The 19,536-nt window shown below is 40.1% G+C and overlaps 1 protein-coding gene across 19 annotated transcripts in view; it reads left to right on the top strand.

The window, feature by feature from the left end:
* The window catches only part of EIF4G3 (eukaryotic translation initiation factor 4 gamma 3), a 274,226-nt gene that overhangs the window by 44,416 nt on the left and 210,274 nt on the right, over positions 1-19,536 (top strand). For all 19 annotated transcript variants that reach the window (XM_070404282.1, XM_070404280.1, XM_070404267.1 and 16 more), the window contains one exon: positions 18,102-18,177. Coding sequence is in view for 17 of the 19 variants with exons in the window: in XM_070404267.1 (XP_070260368.1) it covers positions 18,102-18,177 (76 nt within the window). In the remaining 2 variants the exon portion in view is untranslated. The remainder of the gene's footprint in view (positions 1-18,101; positions 18,178-19,536) is intronic.

Below are 19,536 nucleotides of genomic sequence, written 5' to 3'. Positions count from 1 at the left end.
CCCTATATCACCCACAGAGCAGGGCCGATCAGGGGGTTGGGGCGCCGCCACTGTCACACTTGGGGCAGGGCCAATGGAGAGGTTATGGCTCTACCCTGTCACACACAGAGCAGGGCCCGTGGGGGTGGCGCCACACCCTGTCACACACAGAGCAGGGCGGATCAGGGGGTTGGTCCGCTGCACCCTGTCAAACACAGAGCCGCAGGGCAATCAGGGGATTGGGGAGCTCCCCCCTATCAGGCACAGAGCAGGGCAGATAGGGAGGTTGTGGCCCCGCCCCCTGTCACACACAGAGCCACAGGGCAATCAGGGGTTTTGGGCGCTGCCCCCTGTCACGCTGATCCCGGTGCCGGGAGCCTCGCGGCTCCGCTGATCCCGGTGCCGGGAGGCATATTACCCTTTTACTATATAGGATAGAGGCCTGGTGCACGGGTGGGAGCCGGCTGGTTTGCCCTGAAGGGTGTCCTGGATCAGGGTGGGGGTCCCCACTGGGGTGCCTGGCCAGTCTGGGTGAGGGGCTGAGGGCTGTTTTCCGGAAGCGAGTGACTGAAGCTTCCAACTGCTCCTTGTTTTCTTTTTTTTTTTTTTATTCTGGGCCAGCTTTAGCTCTGAGGCCTCGCCGCTGAAAACATCGATACAATGTTGCTAAAGCCCGGCTGACTGAAAGCCGGTTTCTGGGCTTTTGTTTATTTTCTTATTTGCAACATAGTAGATAGTTGCTTAGAGTTGCAACTGAGAGGCCGGAAAGTGAGGCGGGAACGTTGGAGTCCGTAGTCACTGAAGCAAGTGAGCCTCATGTTTGCTTCCAGCTGCCTGGCTGCCGGCCGCCATCTTGGCTGACAGTTAATTTGCATATACTCACTGATTAGCCAATGAAAAGGGTAGCGGTCGTACGCCAATTACCATGTTTCTCTTTTATTAGTGTAGATACTAGAGGCCCGGTGCACAAAAATTTGTGCACTCGGGGGGGCAGGGAGGGGTCCCTCAGCCCGGCCTGTGCCCTCTCGCAGTCTGGGACCCCTTGGGAGATAACGACTTGCTGGCTTAGGCCTGCTCCTGGGTGGCAGAGGGCAGGCCCAATCCCTAGGTGCAGCCCCTGGTCGGGCTCAGAGCAGGGCTGATTGGGGAGTTGGGGCGCCGCCCCCTGTCATGCACAGAGCAGGGCGGATCGGGAGGTTGCGATGCCACCCTCAGTCACGCTCAGGGTAGGGCCGATTGGGGGGTTGGGGCACCGACTGCCCCCTGTCACGTACAGAGCAGGGCCAATCAGGGGGTTGGGGCTCTGCCCCCTGTCACTCACAGAGCAGGGCCAATCAGGGGGTTTGGGCTCCGTACCCTGTCACACACAGAACAGGGCGGATCAGGGGGTTGGGGCACTGCCCCCTGTCACTCACAGAGCAGGGCCCATTAGGGGGGTTGGGGCTCCGTACCCTGTCACACACAGAGCAGGGCCCATCAGGGGGTTGGGGAGCTCCCCCCTGTCACGCACAGAGCAGGGCCGATCACGGGGTTGGAGCGCTGTACCCTGTCACATTCAGGGCAGGGCCAATGGGGAGGTTATGGCTCTACCCTGTCACACACAGAGCAAGGCCTGTGGAGGGGGGTTGGGGCACCATCCTCTATCACCCACAGAGCAGGGCCGATCAGGGGGATGGGGCACCACCGCTGTCACACTCGGGGCAGGGCCGATGGTGAGGTTATGGCTCTACCCTGTCACACACAGAGCAGGGCCCATGGGGGCGGGGGGCGGGGTTGGGACGCCGCACCCTGTCACACACAGAGCAGGGCCGATCAGGGGATTGGGGAGCTCCCCCCTATCAGGCACAGAGCAGGGCCCGTGGGGGGGGGGGGGGGTTGTTGAGGCGCCGCACCCTGTCACACACAGAGCCGCAGGGCGATCAGGGGGTTGGGCGCTGCCCCCTGTCACACTGATCCCAGTGCCGGGAGCCTCGCTGCTCTGCTGATCCTGGTGCTGGGAGGCATATTACCCTTTTAGTATATAGGATAGAGGCCTGGTGCATGGGTGGGGGCTGGCTGGTTTGCCCTGAAGGGTGTCCTGGATCAGGGTGGGGGTCCCCACTGGGGTGCCTGGCCAGTCTGGGTGAGGGGCTGAGAGCTGTTTTCCGGGTGGCGAGTGACTAAAGCTCCCAACCGCTCCTTGTTTTCTTTTTTTTTTATTTTTTTATTCTGGGCCAGCTTTAGCTCTGAGGCCTCGCTGCTGAAAACATGGATACAATGTTTCGGTCCGGCTGGGTTTCAGTCCGCCGGTTTCTGGTGTTTTGTTTACCTTCTTATTTGCAACATAGTACATAGTTGCTTAGAGTTGCAACTGAGAGGCCGGCAAGTGAGGCGGGGAACGTTGGAGTCCGCAGCAAGCAAGCCTCATGCTCGCTTCAGTGCCTGGCTGCTGGCCGCCATCTTGGCTGACAGTTAATTTGCATATACTCACTGATTAGCCAGTGAAAAGGGTAGCGGTCGTACGCCAATTACCATGTTTCTCTTTTATTAGTGGAGATACTAGAGGCCCGTTGCAGGAAGTTTCCTGCAAGAATAGGGCTTCCTGTGGCCGGAGCGAAGCAGAGAAGGGAGCGAAACCCGAGGCGGGCTTCGCTCCCGCCTCCGCCGCCAGCTTGTTTCCCTCCCGTCTCCGCCGTCCCGCTTGCTTCTCTGCAGCTTCGCTCCCTTCTGCAGCACTTGGCTTCCTTCAATGTTGGCTTTCCACCTGCGTATGCAAATTAACCGCCATCTTTGTTGGGTTAATTTACATCCTCATCTGATTGGCTCGTGGGTGTAGTGTAGTGACACCAATTTGCATGTTTCTCTTTTATTAGTGTAGACTAGAGGCCTGGTGCACGAATTCATGCACCAGTGGGGGTTTCTTGGCCTGGCCTGTGGGATTGGGCCAAAACTGGCTCTCCGACATCCCCCAAGGGGTCCCGAATTGTCAGAAGGCGCAGGCCAGGCCCAGGGACCCCACTGGTACATGATCGGGGCCAGGGAGGGATGCGGGAGGCTGGCCAGCTGGGGAGGGACTGTGGGAGGGTTCCAGGGAGTGTCCGGCCTATCTCACTCAGTCCCAATCGGCCGGATCCAGCAGCAAGCTAACCCATAGGTCAGAGTGTCTGCCCCCTGGTAGTCAGTGCACATCATAGCTACTGGTCAACCTGTTGACTGTCTGCCCTCTGGTGGTCAGTGCATGTCATAGCGAGCGGTTGAGCGGCCTTAGCATATCATTAATAGCATATTATGCTTTGATTGGTTGAATGGCTGACTGGACAACTGGACACTTAGCATATTAGGCTTTTATTATATAGGATAGATTGCCTTGGCTGGTTGTTCAGTGGTTAGAGCATTGGCCCATGGACCAGAGGGTTGTGGGTTTGATTCCCAGTCAAGGGCACATATCTTGTTTACTTGTTCAATCCCCATCTGGGTCGGGACATGTGGGAGAGGCAACCAATCAAAGTCTCTCTTTCTCTCTCCTCCTACGCCTCCCCCAACTCTGTCTGAACAATGGAAACAATATCCTTGAGTGATGATTTTTTAAAAAGGTATATAATATTTACTTCTTCCTTTTATTTACCTAATAAATTTAGCTGTCATTCCTTGTTTTTATTACATTTCTTTATTCTCACTGAAATACCATTTCATTTCAGAAATCAGTATGATTTTCAGAAAATTGTTTAGAGGCCCTTTGGGACTAGTAGAAGATTTATTCATTTGCAAATCATGACCTAATAAAAATGAGGTTGCAAACTGTATGTGAATTTGGTTTTTTATTCTCTACTGCCATTATAAAGGAAATTTAGCTGTGTGACCTTCAGCATGTTCCTTAATTTCTGAATCTTTTTTTCCTCTTTATTTAGTTCAACATTCATTTTTATAAGATTATCTCCCAGGACTTTTCCAAATCTCTTATTTTACAATTCCATACTCATTTCAACTCAGAAGATGGAATTCATTAATTCTTAAAGTAGTGTTAAGGCCAAATTTCTTGTTAAACAATATCTACATAACCATTAGAATAAACTTTAATAAAGTGCATGTGTAGTCTGAGTTGTCTCATAAATGAGTTCTAATATAGTGCTGCATAATGTCAGTCATATGCATATATAAAATCTTAGTCATGGGGTGGGATTTTGAAATGAACATTTCCAATAAGACATATTAACTTTCTTTGTATGTGTGTTTGTGTGTGTGTGTATTTTTAAGGCAAATTGACATTTTAATTTTTATTCTTAATACTAGAGAATGAGTCTTTTCTTTGTTTAGAACCTGAAAGGAAATGATGTCTCATGCCACTGTATCTCCAACGATAATTATACAGTGAGATATCAATCAAATTAATTAAACTATGACAACTTCTTTCACTAACTTTCCTTTTGTTGGTGAAATTATGGCCGTGAGGAAAATGGTTATGATCCACACCCTGATATTGTACTGAAATGTGAGGTCTCTATTGTGAACCTACGTTAAACATTAAACATTTGTTGCCTTAATTAGAAAATCTCCTTAGGTTACTGGCCTTTTGAAAAACAGGTGAACAAAAAGTGAAATGTGTTTTTAAATTTAAACTTTACTGATGCAAAGGGGGCGGGTTTATAATTTCTGGAGTCCAAATTGGAAGCCAAAAGACTTCATTATCTCTATAGTTTTTTGAATGAACTAGATTGAAAGGGTCAATGTGAAAAAGAAATGCAATTCTGGAATTTTGTTTATTAGTAAAATGAGTTGTAGTGTAAGCAGGGTACACGAGTCCTTTTGCCTGGCCTGTGTGTCATAGACAAAGCCTGGGTAGCTGCATGCTAGGAAAGCTTTTCTGTGTCCTTGCCATCTTCGTCTTTAATGTATCCAGGCAGCTGAGGAGATATCCCCTAAAGAGGCAGAACTCCCCCATCCTCTCTCTTCTCCTGTCTTAAAAAAAACAAACCTATATACTGGGACATTCAATGGCCTTGCATTGACCAGAAAGACAAAGAGTGCTTTCATACTCAGGGTTAAGCCGTAGCCAGTGTGCTCGGCCTTTGTTAGGGCTCGCACTAGCTCTTTCTCTTTCACCACCCCCAGTCTCATTGTTCATACTTTGCAGCAGCAACAGTATCTTTTTTAGAATTTTACCTCCTTACCTAAAAACAAACAGTTGCAAAAGAACATTCCAAGTTTTTTTAATGAAAAGTGAAAAGAAAAGAAGCTTACTTTCCTCTTGTGTTTTTTGATAAAGTAAGTATGCCCCGTTACATCTAAGTGCCATAGTGCAAGACCAGATCTTGTTGAAATTATTTGTCATTTAAAAAGTAAAGTAACAATGAACTTTATTTCCTTCTCTTATGGCTGTATCCCATCTAACTCATTGTTGGTGATGTTCATAATGAAAACAGACAAGATTCTTTTCACCAGAGTCAAATGGTTTTTAAATTACTCTATGTTTTTGTGTTACTAGATAATATAAAGTGGAGAATTTAGACAGTTATGTGGATTATTCAAAGAATGCCTTTTGCCTCACTTAACAGACAAAAGTTAATAGTGTTGGCCTTTGTCCTATATTTTGCTTATATAGAAATAAACCATCAAGCTAAATAAGCAAAAGTTATTTTTAAAAACATGCTATATTTGCATATGTAAACTATCATAGCTGGACTGTATTTTACAATTTTTAAAAATTTTCACTACTCAAGAGTTCTGTGTGGTTTTTTTTTACACAGTTGATTTATCTTGTAATGAAATATTTTATGCGTATAGAAATTATAGAGAATAACATAACAAACACTACTGCACATACCACCCACCTTTGTTGTATTTGTATTCTTTTTTAAAAAAAATAAATATATTTTATTGATTTTTTTTTACAGAGAGGAAGGGAGAAGGATAGAGAGTTAGAAACATCGATGAGAGAGAAACATCGATCAGCTGCCTCCTGTACACCCCCTACTGGGTATGTGCCCACAAACACAGTATATGCCCTTGACTGGAATCGAACCCGGGACCCTTGAGTCTGCAGGCCGACGCTCTATCCACTGAGCCAAACCGGTTAGGGCTGTATTTGTATTCTTAAGAGAGATTTGGAGGACCCTAAAAGTCTTTATCTGTGTCTTGTGAAAGTTTATGAGTTTTTTATTCCATCATCTGTTACAAATTTTCCTCCTAGACTAGTCATTCGTTAAGGTAAACCTAGTGTGCCACACAGTGCATTATCCTTGACACTACACAGAGTCTCCTGGAAAGTATTTGTGATTTTAAGTTCTATTTAATAACCTCAGTATTAAACAAGTATATACAATCATGTGCTGAATTTCGGCCAATGATAGGTCACATATATGGCGGTGGCCCTGGAGGATTATAATGGAGATGAAAAATTCCTATCACCTGGCGACATTGTAGTCCTCACAAGGCTGTAGTGCAGTGCATCACTCACATGTTTGTGGTGTAAACAAACCTGCTGTACTACTAGTCATAGAAAAGTATAGCACATACAGTTTGTACAGTACATAATATTTGATGATAATAAATGTTATTGATGTATATATTTACTACACTATACTATTTACTGTTATTTTAAAGCAGGGGTGGGAAATGGCCAGCCTGCGGGCTCTATAAGACTGCAAAATCATTTGGTCTGGTTCTGCCAAGGCATTAGGGGTGAGTTAATTAGATATTTGACCAAATATAGGAGGCTAATTTTTAAGTTGATAATTTTGTATGGTCTGCGAATGATGTTATAAATATCCAAATGGCCCCTGAAAGAAAAAAGATTCCCCACCTGTTTTAGGGTGTACTTTTTCTACTTAGAAAAAGAAGTTTGTTGCAAAACAGTATGCCGTGTATGCCATCAGCAGCCTCACATACATTATATTTACTGCGCCTCTTTTTAAAAAACCATATATATCTATTTCTGAAAGTAAGCGGGATGGGGGGTGGGGGGGAGCAGGGGCGGGGGAGAGATAGAAACATCAGTGATGAGAGAGAATCAATTGGCTGCCTCCTGCACGCCCCCCGCTGGGGATCAAGCCCACAACCCGGCATGTGCCCTGACCGAGAATCGAACTCTGATACACTGACTGGGCTGTCCACTATCTCTTGATTGCATTATTTTCTCTTGTGCTTGATTTAAGCTCATATTTTGTTCATCATGACCCCTAAGTGTACAAAATCCATTCATTGCTAATGTTGCCAGTAAGGGCCATGTTGAGTGATTGGCTTGGAAACAAAAATAAAAGTGAGTAAGAACTACAAAGGTGGAAAATCAGTGTCGGTTATTGCTGGTGAGTCAGGCTTGTCTCATTCTACCATAGCTATGATCTTAAAGAACGAGAATGAAGGCAATGAGACTAATTTTGAGAAGAGCCTATATCAGACATGGAGAAATGACTTGGGTTGGATTGAAGACCAGACACAGAAGTATGTCCCTCCTAGCACCATGACAATGCTGGCCAAAGCAAAAAGTTTGTTTGCATTCAAAAAAATTTTTTATTGAATTTATTGTGGGACATTGGTTAATACATTTATATAGGTTTCAGGTATAAAATTCTTTTTGAATTGTATGTTCACCACCCAAAGTCAAGTCTCCTTCTGTCAGCATTTATGGCCCCTTTACCATCTTCTACCTCCCTCCACCCCCTTTATTTACATGTTTAAAGAAAAGGCTGGACCACACCAGGAAGTTGAACTTAACTGCTAGCTCTGGATGGTTTAAATGATTCAGGAATCATTATTCATTACTTAATGTGGAGGTGAGTGCTGAAATGAAGGCAGCTGAAGTTTGGAAACTCTAGATAAGGTGATCATGGAGGAAAATTACTTGTCAGAGTAAATATTCAGTATGAATTAAACCTCCCTGTTCTGGAAATGGATGCTTAAAGGGACTTTCATCTATAAGGAGGTCAAATCATTGCTGGGTTTCAAGGCTTTTAAGGACAGGATCACAGTCTTGCTTGGGGGGCAATATTGCACACTACAAATTAAAAACCTTTGTGATTTGGCACGGTGAAAATCCCTGGGCCTTCACACATATCAACAAGCACACACTCTTTAGTGTAGTATAGGAGCAATAAGAAGACATGGATGGCCCAGCTCCGCTTCCAAGATGTCCTGAACTGCTTTGCCAGCAATGTGGAGAAGTACTTTGGAAAAGAACACATCATTTAATATTGATAATGCTCCTGGACATCCTCCTTTTATTGGTGATCTTCAACCCAATATCACGGTGTTTCTCCCTTCAGACACCGTCTCTTTGATCAAACAATGTATCAAGAAGTTAGAGCAGCTTTTAAGGCCTACTACATGAGGAGGACCTTTGCCCACGCCATTGCTGAAACTGAGGAAGACACTGATGCAATTCTGGAAGGATTATAAACAACATCTATGGCTGCATCCAGGACCTTGCTTGGGCTTGGAGATGATGTCACCAAGGAGTATCTGCATGGCATCTGACAATACATTCAGGATGTTTGTCCATGACTTCAAAGGATTTTCTGAGGATGAGGAGGTTGCAAAAATCTAAAAGTTTAAAAAGCAGCCCTACCCGATTTGGCTCAGTGGATAGAGTGTTGGCTTGTGGACTAAAAGGTCCCGGGTTTGATTCTGGTCAAGGGCATGTATCTCAGTTGCAGGCACCGCCCTGGCCCTGGTCCTGGTTGGGGCACTTGCAGGAGACAACCAATCAATGTGTTTGTCACATCGATGTTTCTGTCTTTTCCTCTCTCTTCCACTCTCTCTAAAAAGAAAAGAAAAAATATCCTCATGTGAAGATTAAAAATATAAATAAAACGCAAAAAAAATTTAAAAATAGAAAAAAAGCTTATAGAATAAGGATATAAAGAAAATATTTTTTGTATAGCAGTACAGTGTGTTTGTGTTTTAAGCTAAGTGTTATCAAAAGAGTCAAGTCTTGGCTGGTGTGGTTTGGCTGGGCATTGTCCCATGCACAAAAAGGTTGTTGGTTTCAATTCCTGGTCAGGGCACGTACATGAGTTTTGGGCTCGATTCCCAGTGGGGATGTGTAAGAAGCAGGAGGCAGCCGGTTGATGTTCCACTCTCACATAGTTGTTTTTCTCTCTCTCCCTCTCCCTTCTACTCTCTTTCCCTCTCCCCCTCTCGCTTAAAATCAATAAAAATTATTTAAAATAATTTGAAAAATGGAAAGGAAGAACAAAGTTGAAGGTAACATGCTACCTGATAAACTATACTACAAGGCTATAGGAACAAATTGATGGTCACCAGATAAAACTATTTTTATTAAGTCAAAAGTTTCAAAAATTTTTAAAGCTTATGAAGTAAAAATATTATGTTAAATTAAGGTTTATTATTGAAGAGTGATATTTAAAAAAATAAGTTTAGTATACCCTAAATGTACAGAGTTTATAAAGTCTGCAGTAGTATCCAGTAATGTCCTAGGTCTTCACACTCACTTACCTCTTACTGACTTTCCAAAGCAACTCCCAGTCCTGCAAGCTCCATTCATGGTAAGTGCCCTACACAGGCATACCATTTTAAAAACATTTTAAAATGTATTTTTACTGTACCTTTCCCATGTGTGGTTATGTTTAGATACACAAATACTTGACCATTGTATTATGGTTGTAGTATAATAACACGCTATTGAGATTTGTAGCCTAAAAGCAGTAGGTTATACCACATAGCCTAGGTGTGTAGGCTATACCATCTAAGTTTGTGTAAGTGCACGATGGTGTTCACATAATGATGAAATCGCCTAATGGCACATTTCCCCCTGTCATTAAGTGGCACATGACTGCACTAAATTTTTATTTTATTATTTATTTAAAATATATATTCTTACTGATTTTAGAGAGAGGAAGTGAGAAGGAGAGAGAAATAGAAACATCGATGAGAGAGAAATACCGATTGGCTGCCTCCTGCACCCCCTTCCCCCACTGGGGATTGAACCCACAACCCAGGAATGTGCCCTGAGCTGGAATTGAACCGGCGACTTCTAGGTGCATGGGGTGATGCTCAGCCAACTGAGCCACACTGGCCAGGGCTACTAAATTTTTAGATGCTAGAACTCCATTGTCATATATTGTAAGAAGAGAATATAACATACAACATGGTGAAAATTTATTTATAGTTATTATATAAGTTAGTATATAAATATGTGATTGAAATATGAGGGAAATTTTCTGTTATTTTGTCATTGGTTCAGCTGCTTTTGGTACCTTATTTGACCTTTATACTAAAAAGATAAATTTCACTTAGAGGTCTTAATATTAGCAGTCATTTATTGTACTCCAGTGTTCATAAAATACTGGGTTAAATGCCTTAAATAAATTCTTTAAACTGTATATCAACTTCCAAAGTAGGTGCTATTATTGTCCTTATTTTATAGGTGAAGAAACATGCTTAGAGATGTTAAATGTAACTCCCCCAGAAATTGCACAGGTAGTAAGTGGAAGAACTGGAATGCTAAAATCAAATTTGTACTCTAGATTGGTGATGTGAATAAACTGTCTCTGGAGTTTAGTGTTTTCTAGAACTGTTATAATAAGCCTCTTTAACTGCAAAATTGATCTGTTTCAGTTTAAGTCTTCTGGCCTTCAAGTTGAAGTATTTTCAAGTTTTTTGAAACGTAGGTGTTGGCTGGAATTATTGGTTCTAGTTTATAGATTAAAGGACTTGCTTGGGGTGTGTTGGATTCAACTTGAGCCCTTGGACTGTATTGGTGTCACTGGCTCAGTTTGTCATAGGTGCTGTGCCCATTTCAGACAGAGGTGTCATGAGGTGGGTGCTTAGCTACTTAAACCTGAAACTAAAGAAAAGGAAAAAAAGGGTTGGAAAAAAGGAAGATAAAGAGTTTTTATTTTTTCTAATGGTTTTAACTACACTGATGAGCCTTGTTGGATGGGCCTGAGTGTAAGATTCTAAGGATGAAGTGAAGGAGAATTAATTACATGACTGTGAGTGGAAGCCCAGATGGAATGGCTACAGTGGGGAAATAGTAGAGAAGGCTGCTCTTGCTACATTAATTTTTGAATTTTACTAAACATGGGTTAAAGGAATGCAACCCATCATACAGACTAGTTCTTTTTTCAGAAAGCACATTAATGAATAATTATATATCATTTTTCAAATGCATAGTAGTTCTCTGTCAGTGTGAATGAAAAGCTCTTTGGATTTTTTTCATGATCTCATTTGATGACCCTTTTTCCATTAATTTAACATAAGTACATTTATGAGATTCTCTGGTACCCGTATTTGGAGCTCTGTGCTTCTGGTCTGTTTACCTGTATTTGCTCTGTACTAGGAATATTCTAGATATTGGCAATGGGAATTCTAATCCTGGCATCAGGGGTTCCTGTGAGAGAGCATGGCTTTCTTAAGGTAGCATACCATTTAGAGGCAGAGATCAGAACTATTTTAATAATTGTTCTAAGACATTTTATGCCTTTTTCACTTTATTGACATTTTCACTGATGGTGCAGAATCAATGGTGGGTCATATTGCTGGTACCTTAGCATGAATTAAGTACCAAACTATACTAGTAATGAATGTGTTATTCACCAATCTGCATTCTTTAAAAAAAAGCGCACCAGTTTCACTTAAATATCTTTGAAACAGTAAAAATTACTCATTTAATTAAAACTTGACCCTTGTGTATACACCTTTCTATATTCTGTGTGATGGAATGGAAGGCACACGTAAAGCACTTCTATTCAGTAGTTGTTCAATAATGGTTTTAATGGAAACCACTTGTATGAGTGAGTTTCTGACAGAACTAATGGCATTTTATTTATTTATTTATTTATTTATTTATTTAATATATTTTAATTGATTTCAGAGAGGGAGAGATAGGAACATTAATAATGAGTGAAAATCATTAATTGGGTGCCTCCTGCACGCACCATACTGGGGATCGAGCTCACAACCCGGGCATATATCCTGACCGGGTTCATAGGTCAGTGCTCAACCACTGAGCCATGCCAGCTAGGCAGAACTAGTGGCTTTTTAAAAAAATGTAACACCAGCCCTGACTGGTTTGTTTGGCTCAGTAGATTGAGAATCAGCCCGAGGACTGAAGGGTTGAAGGTTTGATTCTAGTCAAGGGCATGTACTTTGGTTGCAGGCTCCATCCCTGGCCCCCAGTCCCCTGTCAGGGTGAGTGCAGAAGGCAGCCAATTGATGTGTCTCTCTCACATCAATGCTTCTCTCTCTGTCTATCCCCCTCCATTCTACTCTCTCTAAAAATCTATGGAAAAATCCTTGGGTGGGGATTAACAACAACATGCCCTGACTGGGAATCGAACCCACAGCCTTTTGGTCTATGGGACAATGCTCCAAGCAACTGAGTCACCCGCCAGGGTAGAAATAAATTTTAATAGAGAACCGGGTTTTAGATTTAACTCAGGCTTTATAGTTTTAGAACTGTATACAAGCTGAATTTCAACTTTTACTGGTATATAATTAACATTTTTGAGGCCTGTCATATATTTAGAATTGTATGCAACTTTTATTTTTTTCCCCAATAAATGAAGAAACCATATGTGTAACATTCTTAATTAGTTATAGCTAGTAACTCTTGAGCATCATCTAGAGCAGCGGTTCTCAACATGTGGGTCGAGACCCCTTTGGGGGGTCGAGCGACCCTTTCACAGGGGTCGCCTAAGACCAGTGGTTCTCAACCTTCCTAATGCAGCGACCCTTTAATACAGTTCCTCATGTTGTGGTGATCCCCAATTTCATTGTTACAAATTGAACATAATTAAAGCATAGTGATTAATCACAAAAACAATATGTAATTATATATGTGTTTTCGTTGGTCTTAGGCGACCCCTGTGAAAGGGCCATTCGACCCCCTAAAGGGGTCGCGACCCGTAGGTTGAGAACCACTGCTCTAATAAGTTCTTTAGAGGTGGCTCTGGGTGTGTGTGTGTGGGAGCAGTGAGATGAACTTGTAGAATACTTTGCAGTTCTTATTGGCTGTGAATTTGTAAGTAGATGGAGTGACGAAAATGTTTCTAGTGTACTTTGATATTAAGAATGATGAGTATAGAAGGAAGAGAATTATGTTTTCTAAGTGGTGATGGTTGGTATTTTATATTGCCATTGGTATTCATCAGATCATATTCTTCAGGGGAAATTAGATGTACTCAAACACTAGGTGGGGGGTGCTTTGGAGATAGGTAGTACTAATAAAAGGTATTGAATTTCCCCATCAGTCTCCTTGATAGTTGGCATGGTGGGAACAAGTATTTTCAGTAACCTGACTTTTGTCATGTGGCAGTTGGGTGAATTAATTTGGCTAACGGCACTAGTTGGTCTGATGTAAATAAGAAAAACAGTTTCCTCTGTTGGACACTTTTCCATGTAAACTACTTTGAGGTGAAAACTGTTAAGTTAATCTGAGAAGCTGCTCACGTTGGGGAGAACAGTTAAATCAGAATTAAGACGTTTCTTAGCAGAGAGAAATTCTGTGTATAAATTCACTGAAATGGCAAAGATCAATCACTATCTTTCAGAATTTTGTCAGATATGGAACAGATTGCATTTTTGTGTTTTTTGTTATTCAGTTGTAAGAAATCTTTGTATATTCTGCATACAAGTCCCAGACATGATTTGCAAATATTTCCCCCCATTCTGTGAGTTGTTTTCTTTGCTTTCTTGATGGTTTGGTGTCTTTTGATGCACAAAAGTTTTTAACTTTGTTGAAGTACACTTTATCTTTTTGTTGTTGTTGCTGTTGCTTTTGATGACATATTTAACAATCTCTTGCCAAATTTGAGGTTATGCAGATTTATCCTGTTTATTACTAAAAATTTACAGTTTTAGCCTCTACCTTTAGGTCTTTGATCCATTTCGAGTTAATTTTTATAAGACATATCCCTAATGGGTCAGAACTGATAATATTAAAGGGATTATAGCTATTTCCAAAGCAACTGTATTTTAAATAGTGCTTCTTTTGAAAAGTCACGTATAGTATCTTTGTGAAATAAGGTATAGTTTTGAAATTCTGCCCTTATTTTTGTTATACATTTTCCTTTTTCATTATCAAAAACTATGTAGAAAGGAGGAGAAAGTGGAGAAGGCATGAATTGACTGACATTACTATATTGCCCTAAAGCTTAAATAAGACATACTGCAAAAAATATATTTTTCATTCATTTGTTTTCATTTCCTGAAATCAGTTGCCTGTGTCTTCTCTAAAGCACTAAGCGCAATGGGTTTGTACTTTCACTTTCCCTTTTACAAAGGCAGGGATAACTTGAGGCTGTCACTTTAAGAATATTGCTTATGCTGAGCATTGGGATAATAGCTTTTCTTGTAGTGGAGTGGGGCAAAGTTTAGGAACATTCAGCTGGGAGTTGTAAATGGAGCATAAGTGTTTCAGCGAGTTGGAGGAAGATTACTCTTGACTTTCACTACTTGCTCTCTAACTTGTCAAAATCTACCTTTTGAGGAGTTACTGACTACGCGTCAAACCCAAGGTCAGTTATGATTGTCATTGATCTAAAACTCTCCTCAGGAGAGTTTATCGTTCATGAAATTTCAGTAAACATCTGTGCCTAAAAAAAAAAAAATTGGTCCCTTCTTTCCTTCATGGTATAATTAGGAAACATTCAGATCATTATGTAATCTCCCCAGAGATCCTGGATTTCTTTGATGAAATTTGGTTGCTGAAATTTTTTTATCAGCCTAATTGACATTTAATGTGTAGAGTATATAGTGAGTACTTTAATAATCCATTTAAAGTCTATTGTACTTTAATTTTCTTTAAACTTCAAATTTTATTTAATTCTGAAAGTTGTCTTGTTAATATTTTTTAGAAAAAGTGTGTAGAATTAGAATTTTTTTGCATTCATATTTCTAATTAGTCTTAATTCAGTTATTACATACTATCTGTCTAATCTTGTTAATGATTTTCCTTATATTTCCTAATGATATGTAATTCAGCAATTTGAACCAGAAGTGTCAAGTGGTTGTGCTACTGTAGTTCAGTCATGAGGTTTTAGAAATAAAAATGTGTTCTGGAGCACAGCACATGCATATTACACTGCTCATTGATTGAATTCTAAGTGGTGCTGTGAGAAGCTGTTTGTTACCCTGAGCTCAAAGGGAAATAAGTGTCCAATGATGTATGCTTGAGATACAGAGGTTGGTGAGAGCTGGTAATAAGCTTAAGGTTGGCAGAATTAGGAGGAAGTATGCTGTAGTCTAAGAACTCTACATGCATGTAATTTCTTTGAATTGACCTGTTTTTGGAGAAAATGCTTAGCAGTGCCTATTTCATACTGATTTGTGTGGGTTTTTTAAGTAGAAACGGTGATTACCAGCCAAGTTGCAAATGACTAAAATATTGTTATTTTGAAATTAATATTTAATTCACATATCATATAATTTACACTATTCAATTGTATAATTCAGTGATTTTATCATACTTACGAAGATGTGCAGCCATAACCACTAAGATTAAAGGAGAAAATTGCTCTGTAAAGTAAGCTTCTTTGTTTTCTTTGCATTACCTTCCCCATCTGTAATAGTGAGTAGTCATTTGCCATTACGAAGGTGATTCAACTTGGGCCAAGAATTTGGGACTTTTCAGTTTTAGACACTCCATTGACTCTTTTTTTTTCAAATATATTTTATTGATTTTTTTTACAGAGAGGAAGGGAGAAGGATAGAGAGTTAGAAACATTGATGAGAGAGAAACATCGATCATCTGCCTCCTGCACATCTCCCACCGGGGATGTGCCCGCAACCCAAGCACATGCCCTTGACCGGAATCGAACCTGGGACCCTTGAGTCCGCAGGCTGTCGCTCTATCCACTTAGCCAAACCGGTTAGGGCTCCATTGACTCTTTTATGAGATGAAATACTAATTTAGTTTTGTCCTATAGATAGGAGCAACCATATTTTGATCAGGTTTTGTGTTTTTTTACATTTAGTATTTCTGCCCTTGTACCCACTGATGTAATAGAAGAGCACGGTCTTTAGAATACAGGGAGACCTGGCCTGGTACTTAGCCTTGTTAACTTGGGTAACTAACTTCATCTTGCTGAACTGCATTTTACCAGAGTATTATAACATGTTCAGTAAATATAACCTGGTTGGTTATGTTGTAGTACGCTTTAGATTCACATCTTCTGAATTCTATTTTTAGTTTTCTTTTTATAGAACTGTGTTTTTGTTTTAAAATAATTATTTTTATCCAAATGTTCTTTCAAGAAACAGTTCATTTATCAGTCCCACACAATATTCTGTTGGTCATTTTCAGAGAGTGAAGCAAATGAAATCAATATTCTTTATCTGTTGCCAAGGAAAAAGAATGTTTGTTAACTGGACTGTTGGCGAAATACATGATTGTCTCTTTAGAAATCTTACAATTAAATATTGTTTGCCAATAAAGTAACTAATAGTAATCTGAAGCCCTAATCTTCTCTTAAGTGGTGTGGTTCACCTTTTGGGCCATAGTACTAATAACTCATTTGTGAGAGAGCTTTAGCTAGAAAAAGCAATAGCAGTTGGCTTTGCAGAAGAAAAGAATGGCCTCATATTTTTCGTTATTCATGTGACCACCATGAAGAACTATAATTCAAAGGAAGTTTTATTTCAGCCAAGGGTAATCTTATTTTTGAAATAATTGACAAGTACTTGTATCCTGAAACTTGTTAGGCTTATGTTTCTACATTGCAAACATATATATAGTTTGGATGAAGCAGCTTATTAATGACCTGCTTTAGCTTTGTTATTTCTCATTGTGGCATTTAAATCACTTCTTCATGCATGGAGGATGATGGCAGTGCATTGAACTGTTGTCTGAGGTGGCTAGTTTAAAGAACTGTCAAGAGACTGTTATAGGGTTATTAATTTTGAATGACGAAAGCATAGGATTTCATTTTTTTTTTGTTTTTTTCTCCCACCTCAGTAAACTGTTGCTATTTAGATATAAAGAATTTCACTTTTAATGATTCTTTCAGACTTCTGCAACTTGTGATCATTCATATAAAATTATCTGCAGCTGTCACTCTGTCTTTCAAACTTCTTTAATTGAATTAGAAAGGAACATAGTATGAGAAGTATAAAATATTAGTTACAATGAAGGAAGGATTTCTCTCATTTTGGGTTTACTACATTTACATAGTCGTTTTTTAAAAAATGCATTGAAATTAGTATGTAAATAATTTATTATTTATTTATTTATTTGTTAAAATATATTTTATTGATTTTTTTACAGAAAGAGGAAGGGAGAGGGATAGAGAGTTAGAAACATCGATGAGAGAGAAACATCGATCAGCTGCCTCCTGCACACCCCCCACTGGGGATGTGCCTGCAACCAAGGTACATGCTCTTGACCGGAATCGAACCTGGGACTCTTCAGTCCACAGGCCGACGCTCTAGCCACTGAGCAAAACTGGTCAGGGCAATAATTTATATTTATTGTAGAAAAAGCGCATTATACAGTTATGTAATCCTACCATCCAGAGATAATTGCTGTTAATCTTTTGGTGCTGGTCTTTTGGTTGTCATTCTTAAAGAGGTAAAATCACCTTATCAGATAGAAGAACTTATTACATTTTTCAAATTTTGGAGCTAAATAAAATGATAGTCTTTTGTCTTTTAACAGAATGTCTTGACAACATGCTGACACATTTTAAACTAAACTATGATGGAGAGCCTCATTTTAAAAATGGTGGGTGGATATGAGGGAAAATAGCAGCTAAAATAGAAAAACAAGGAAACTGTGGTATTCTCTATTCCTGTGTAGTTAGCGAAAAGACTGGGCCTTTGTTAGCAATTTCCAGGTTGATGAATTAGTCTTACCTTTCTGAATATCCTGCTTATATTTCCCTAGTCTCTTTCTATGGAAAGGAAAGGTGGTAGATTTTCATCATAGGCCTAAAGTTTGGAGGCTTGTTGTGTAATTGTATTTGTTTTGAGTTTCCATGGAATGTTTTATCATGGGAATCACTTTTGGAGAGATTGATCTAATTACATTAGGATATTTGAAATACTTTGTTTTCCAGTTTCTGGGGGAATTAAGCGTATGACCCCTGGGTGACAAAGCTTGGGTCATTGACAGCATTTGGTGGTGATAATTTTCTCTTACTGCTAAAGCGTCCACTTTTGAGGTCTCTTACCCTTAACTTGCTCTGTAGAATCCCTAGAGGACCTGGGCAGCAGCCCCTGGAGGACCGGATCTTCGCACCCGCAGTCTCGGCGGTGTACAGCGCGGTGAGTGATTCACAGCTGGTCATATTGTGTATCTGTTTCTCCACGTGAGCCTTTGACACTACAGGCAATGCTTGTTTGATAGACATGTGATAGATGTTTTGGCAAAAGGTTCGATAAAATCCTAAGTAGAATTAGATGTATATAATTTAATGCAGTAAATAGGCCTTTCACCCATTGTCTTAATTTAAGAAGTGGTGAAACAAAAATGATAAGATAGATTGGCTTGTATATCTGTCTTCTTTGTAAAAAAAAAAATATATATTTTTTATTGATTTCAGAGAGGATGGGAGTGGGAGAGAGAGAGACAGGAACATCAAGATGAGAGAGAATCATTGATTAACTGCCTCCTGTACTTCCTCCACTGGGGATCCAGTCAGCATGTCCTGTTAGGGAATCAAGCTGTGACCTCCCAGTTCATAGATCATCTCTCTTCTTTTTTTTCCTTTCATAAATATTTGCCTTTGGCCTTGTATTGTGATTTCTTTTAGGACACTGTGAGGTTTAATTTTCTTTTTGGGTATCTTTTCTTAAAATTAAAGTTACTTTTTTAACAAAATTTTTTTATTTTACTTTTTTCCCTCTCTACATGTAAAAATACAGAAAGTTTGGAAAAGAACATTGGGAGTAGATTTAATTTTTTATGTCAAATGATTGGTTCAGATTCATAAATGAAGGGATTTAAAAGTTAGAGGATGAAGTTAATAAAATTAGAAGCAGATTTCAGCTATCAGTGAGTGTGAGACAATTTAGAGGAGAATTGGGGAGGTAGACATATCTTTTAAATATTTTAGTTCATTATACTGCTTATTCCTAGGAATATGACAGGGTGCTTTATAGAAACTCATAGTGTGGTGAGGGAGATGAGTAAATAAATAATTATAATCTTAAGGTTATATGATAAAGCAATGATTCTTACCCCTGTGGGATATGAATTATTTTTAGAATTTGAAAATAGTTACAGTGCTTTCTCCTCAAAAAAAGAACACTTACCCAGTATTTACAATAAAATTTTAGAATTTCACAGATATCCATCAGGTTAAGAATCTGATTAGATATGTGAATGTGCTATTATATGGTAAAGGAAGAAGTCACTTTGTTTTGGAAGTGACACTAAGCTGGAAGGGATAGAACTCTATGCTTAACTCCTCACCTAAATAATGTTTACATATATTAATTTTTCTCAACAAAATCCCATTCCTCTCTCAGTATTCATTTCTATAAATAGTACCACATTCTCTCTGTTGCTCAATCCAAGATCCATGACATCACCCTTTGGTCTTCGTTCTCTCACATCCCACACCCAAGATATCATATTCTACTTTCAAAATATAGATCAAATCCATTACTCATCTCTTTTGC

Source organism: Myotis yumanensis, unplaced genomic scaffold (genome assembly GCF_028538775.1).
Source record: "Myotis yumanensis isolate MYYU_CA2020_CCGP unplaced genomic scaffold, mMyoYum1.0.hap1 SCAF_2, whole genome shotgun sequence".
NCBI classification, from domain to species: Eukaryota; Metazoa; Chordata; class Mammalia; order Chiroptera; family Vespertilionidae; genus Myotis; species Myotis yumanensis.
This window is presented reverse-complemented; position numbering and strand designations above follow the sequence as displayed.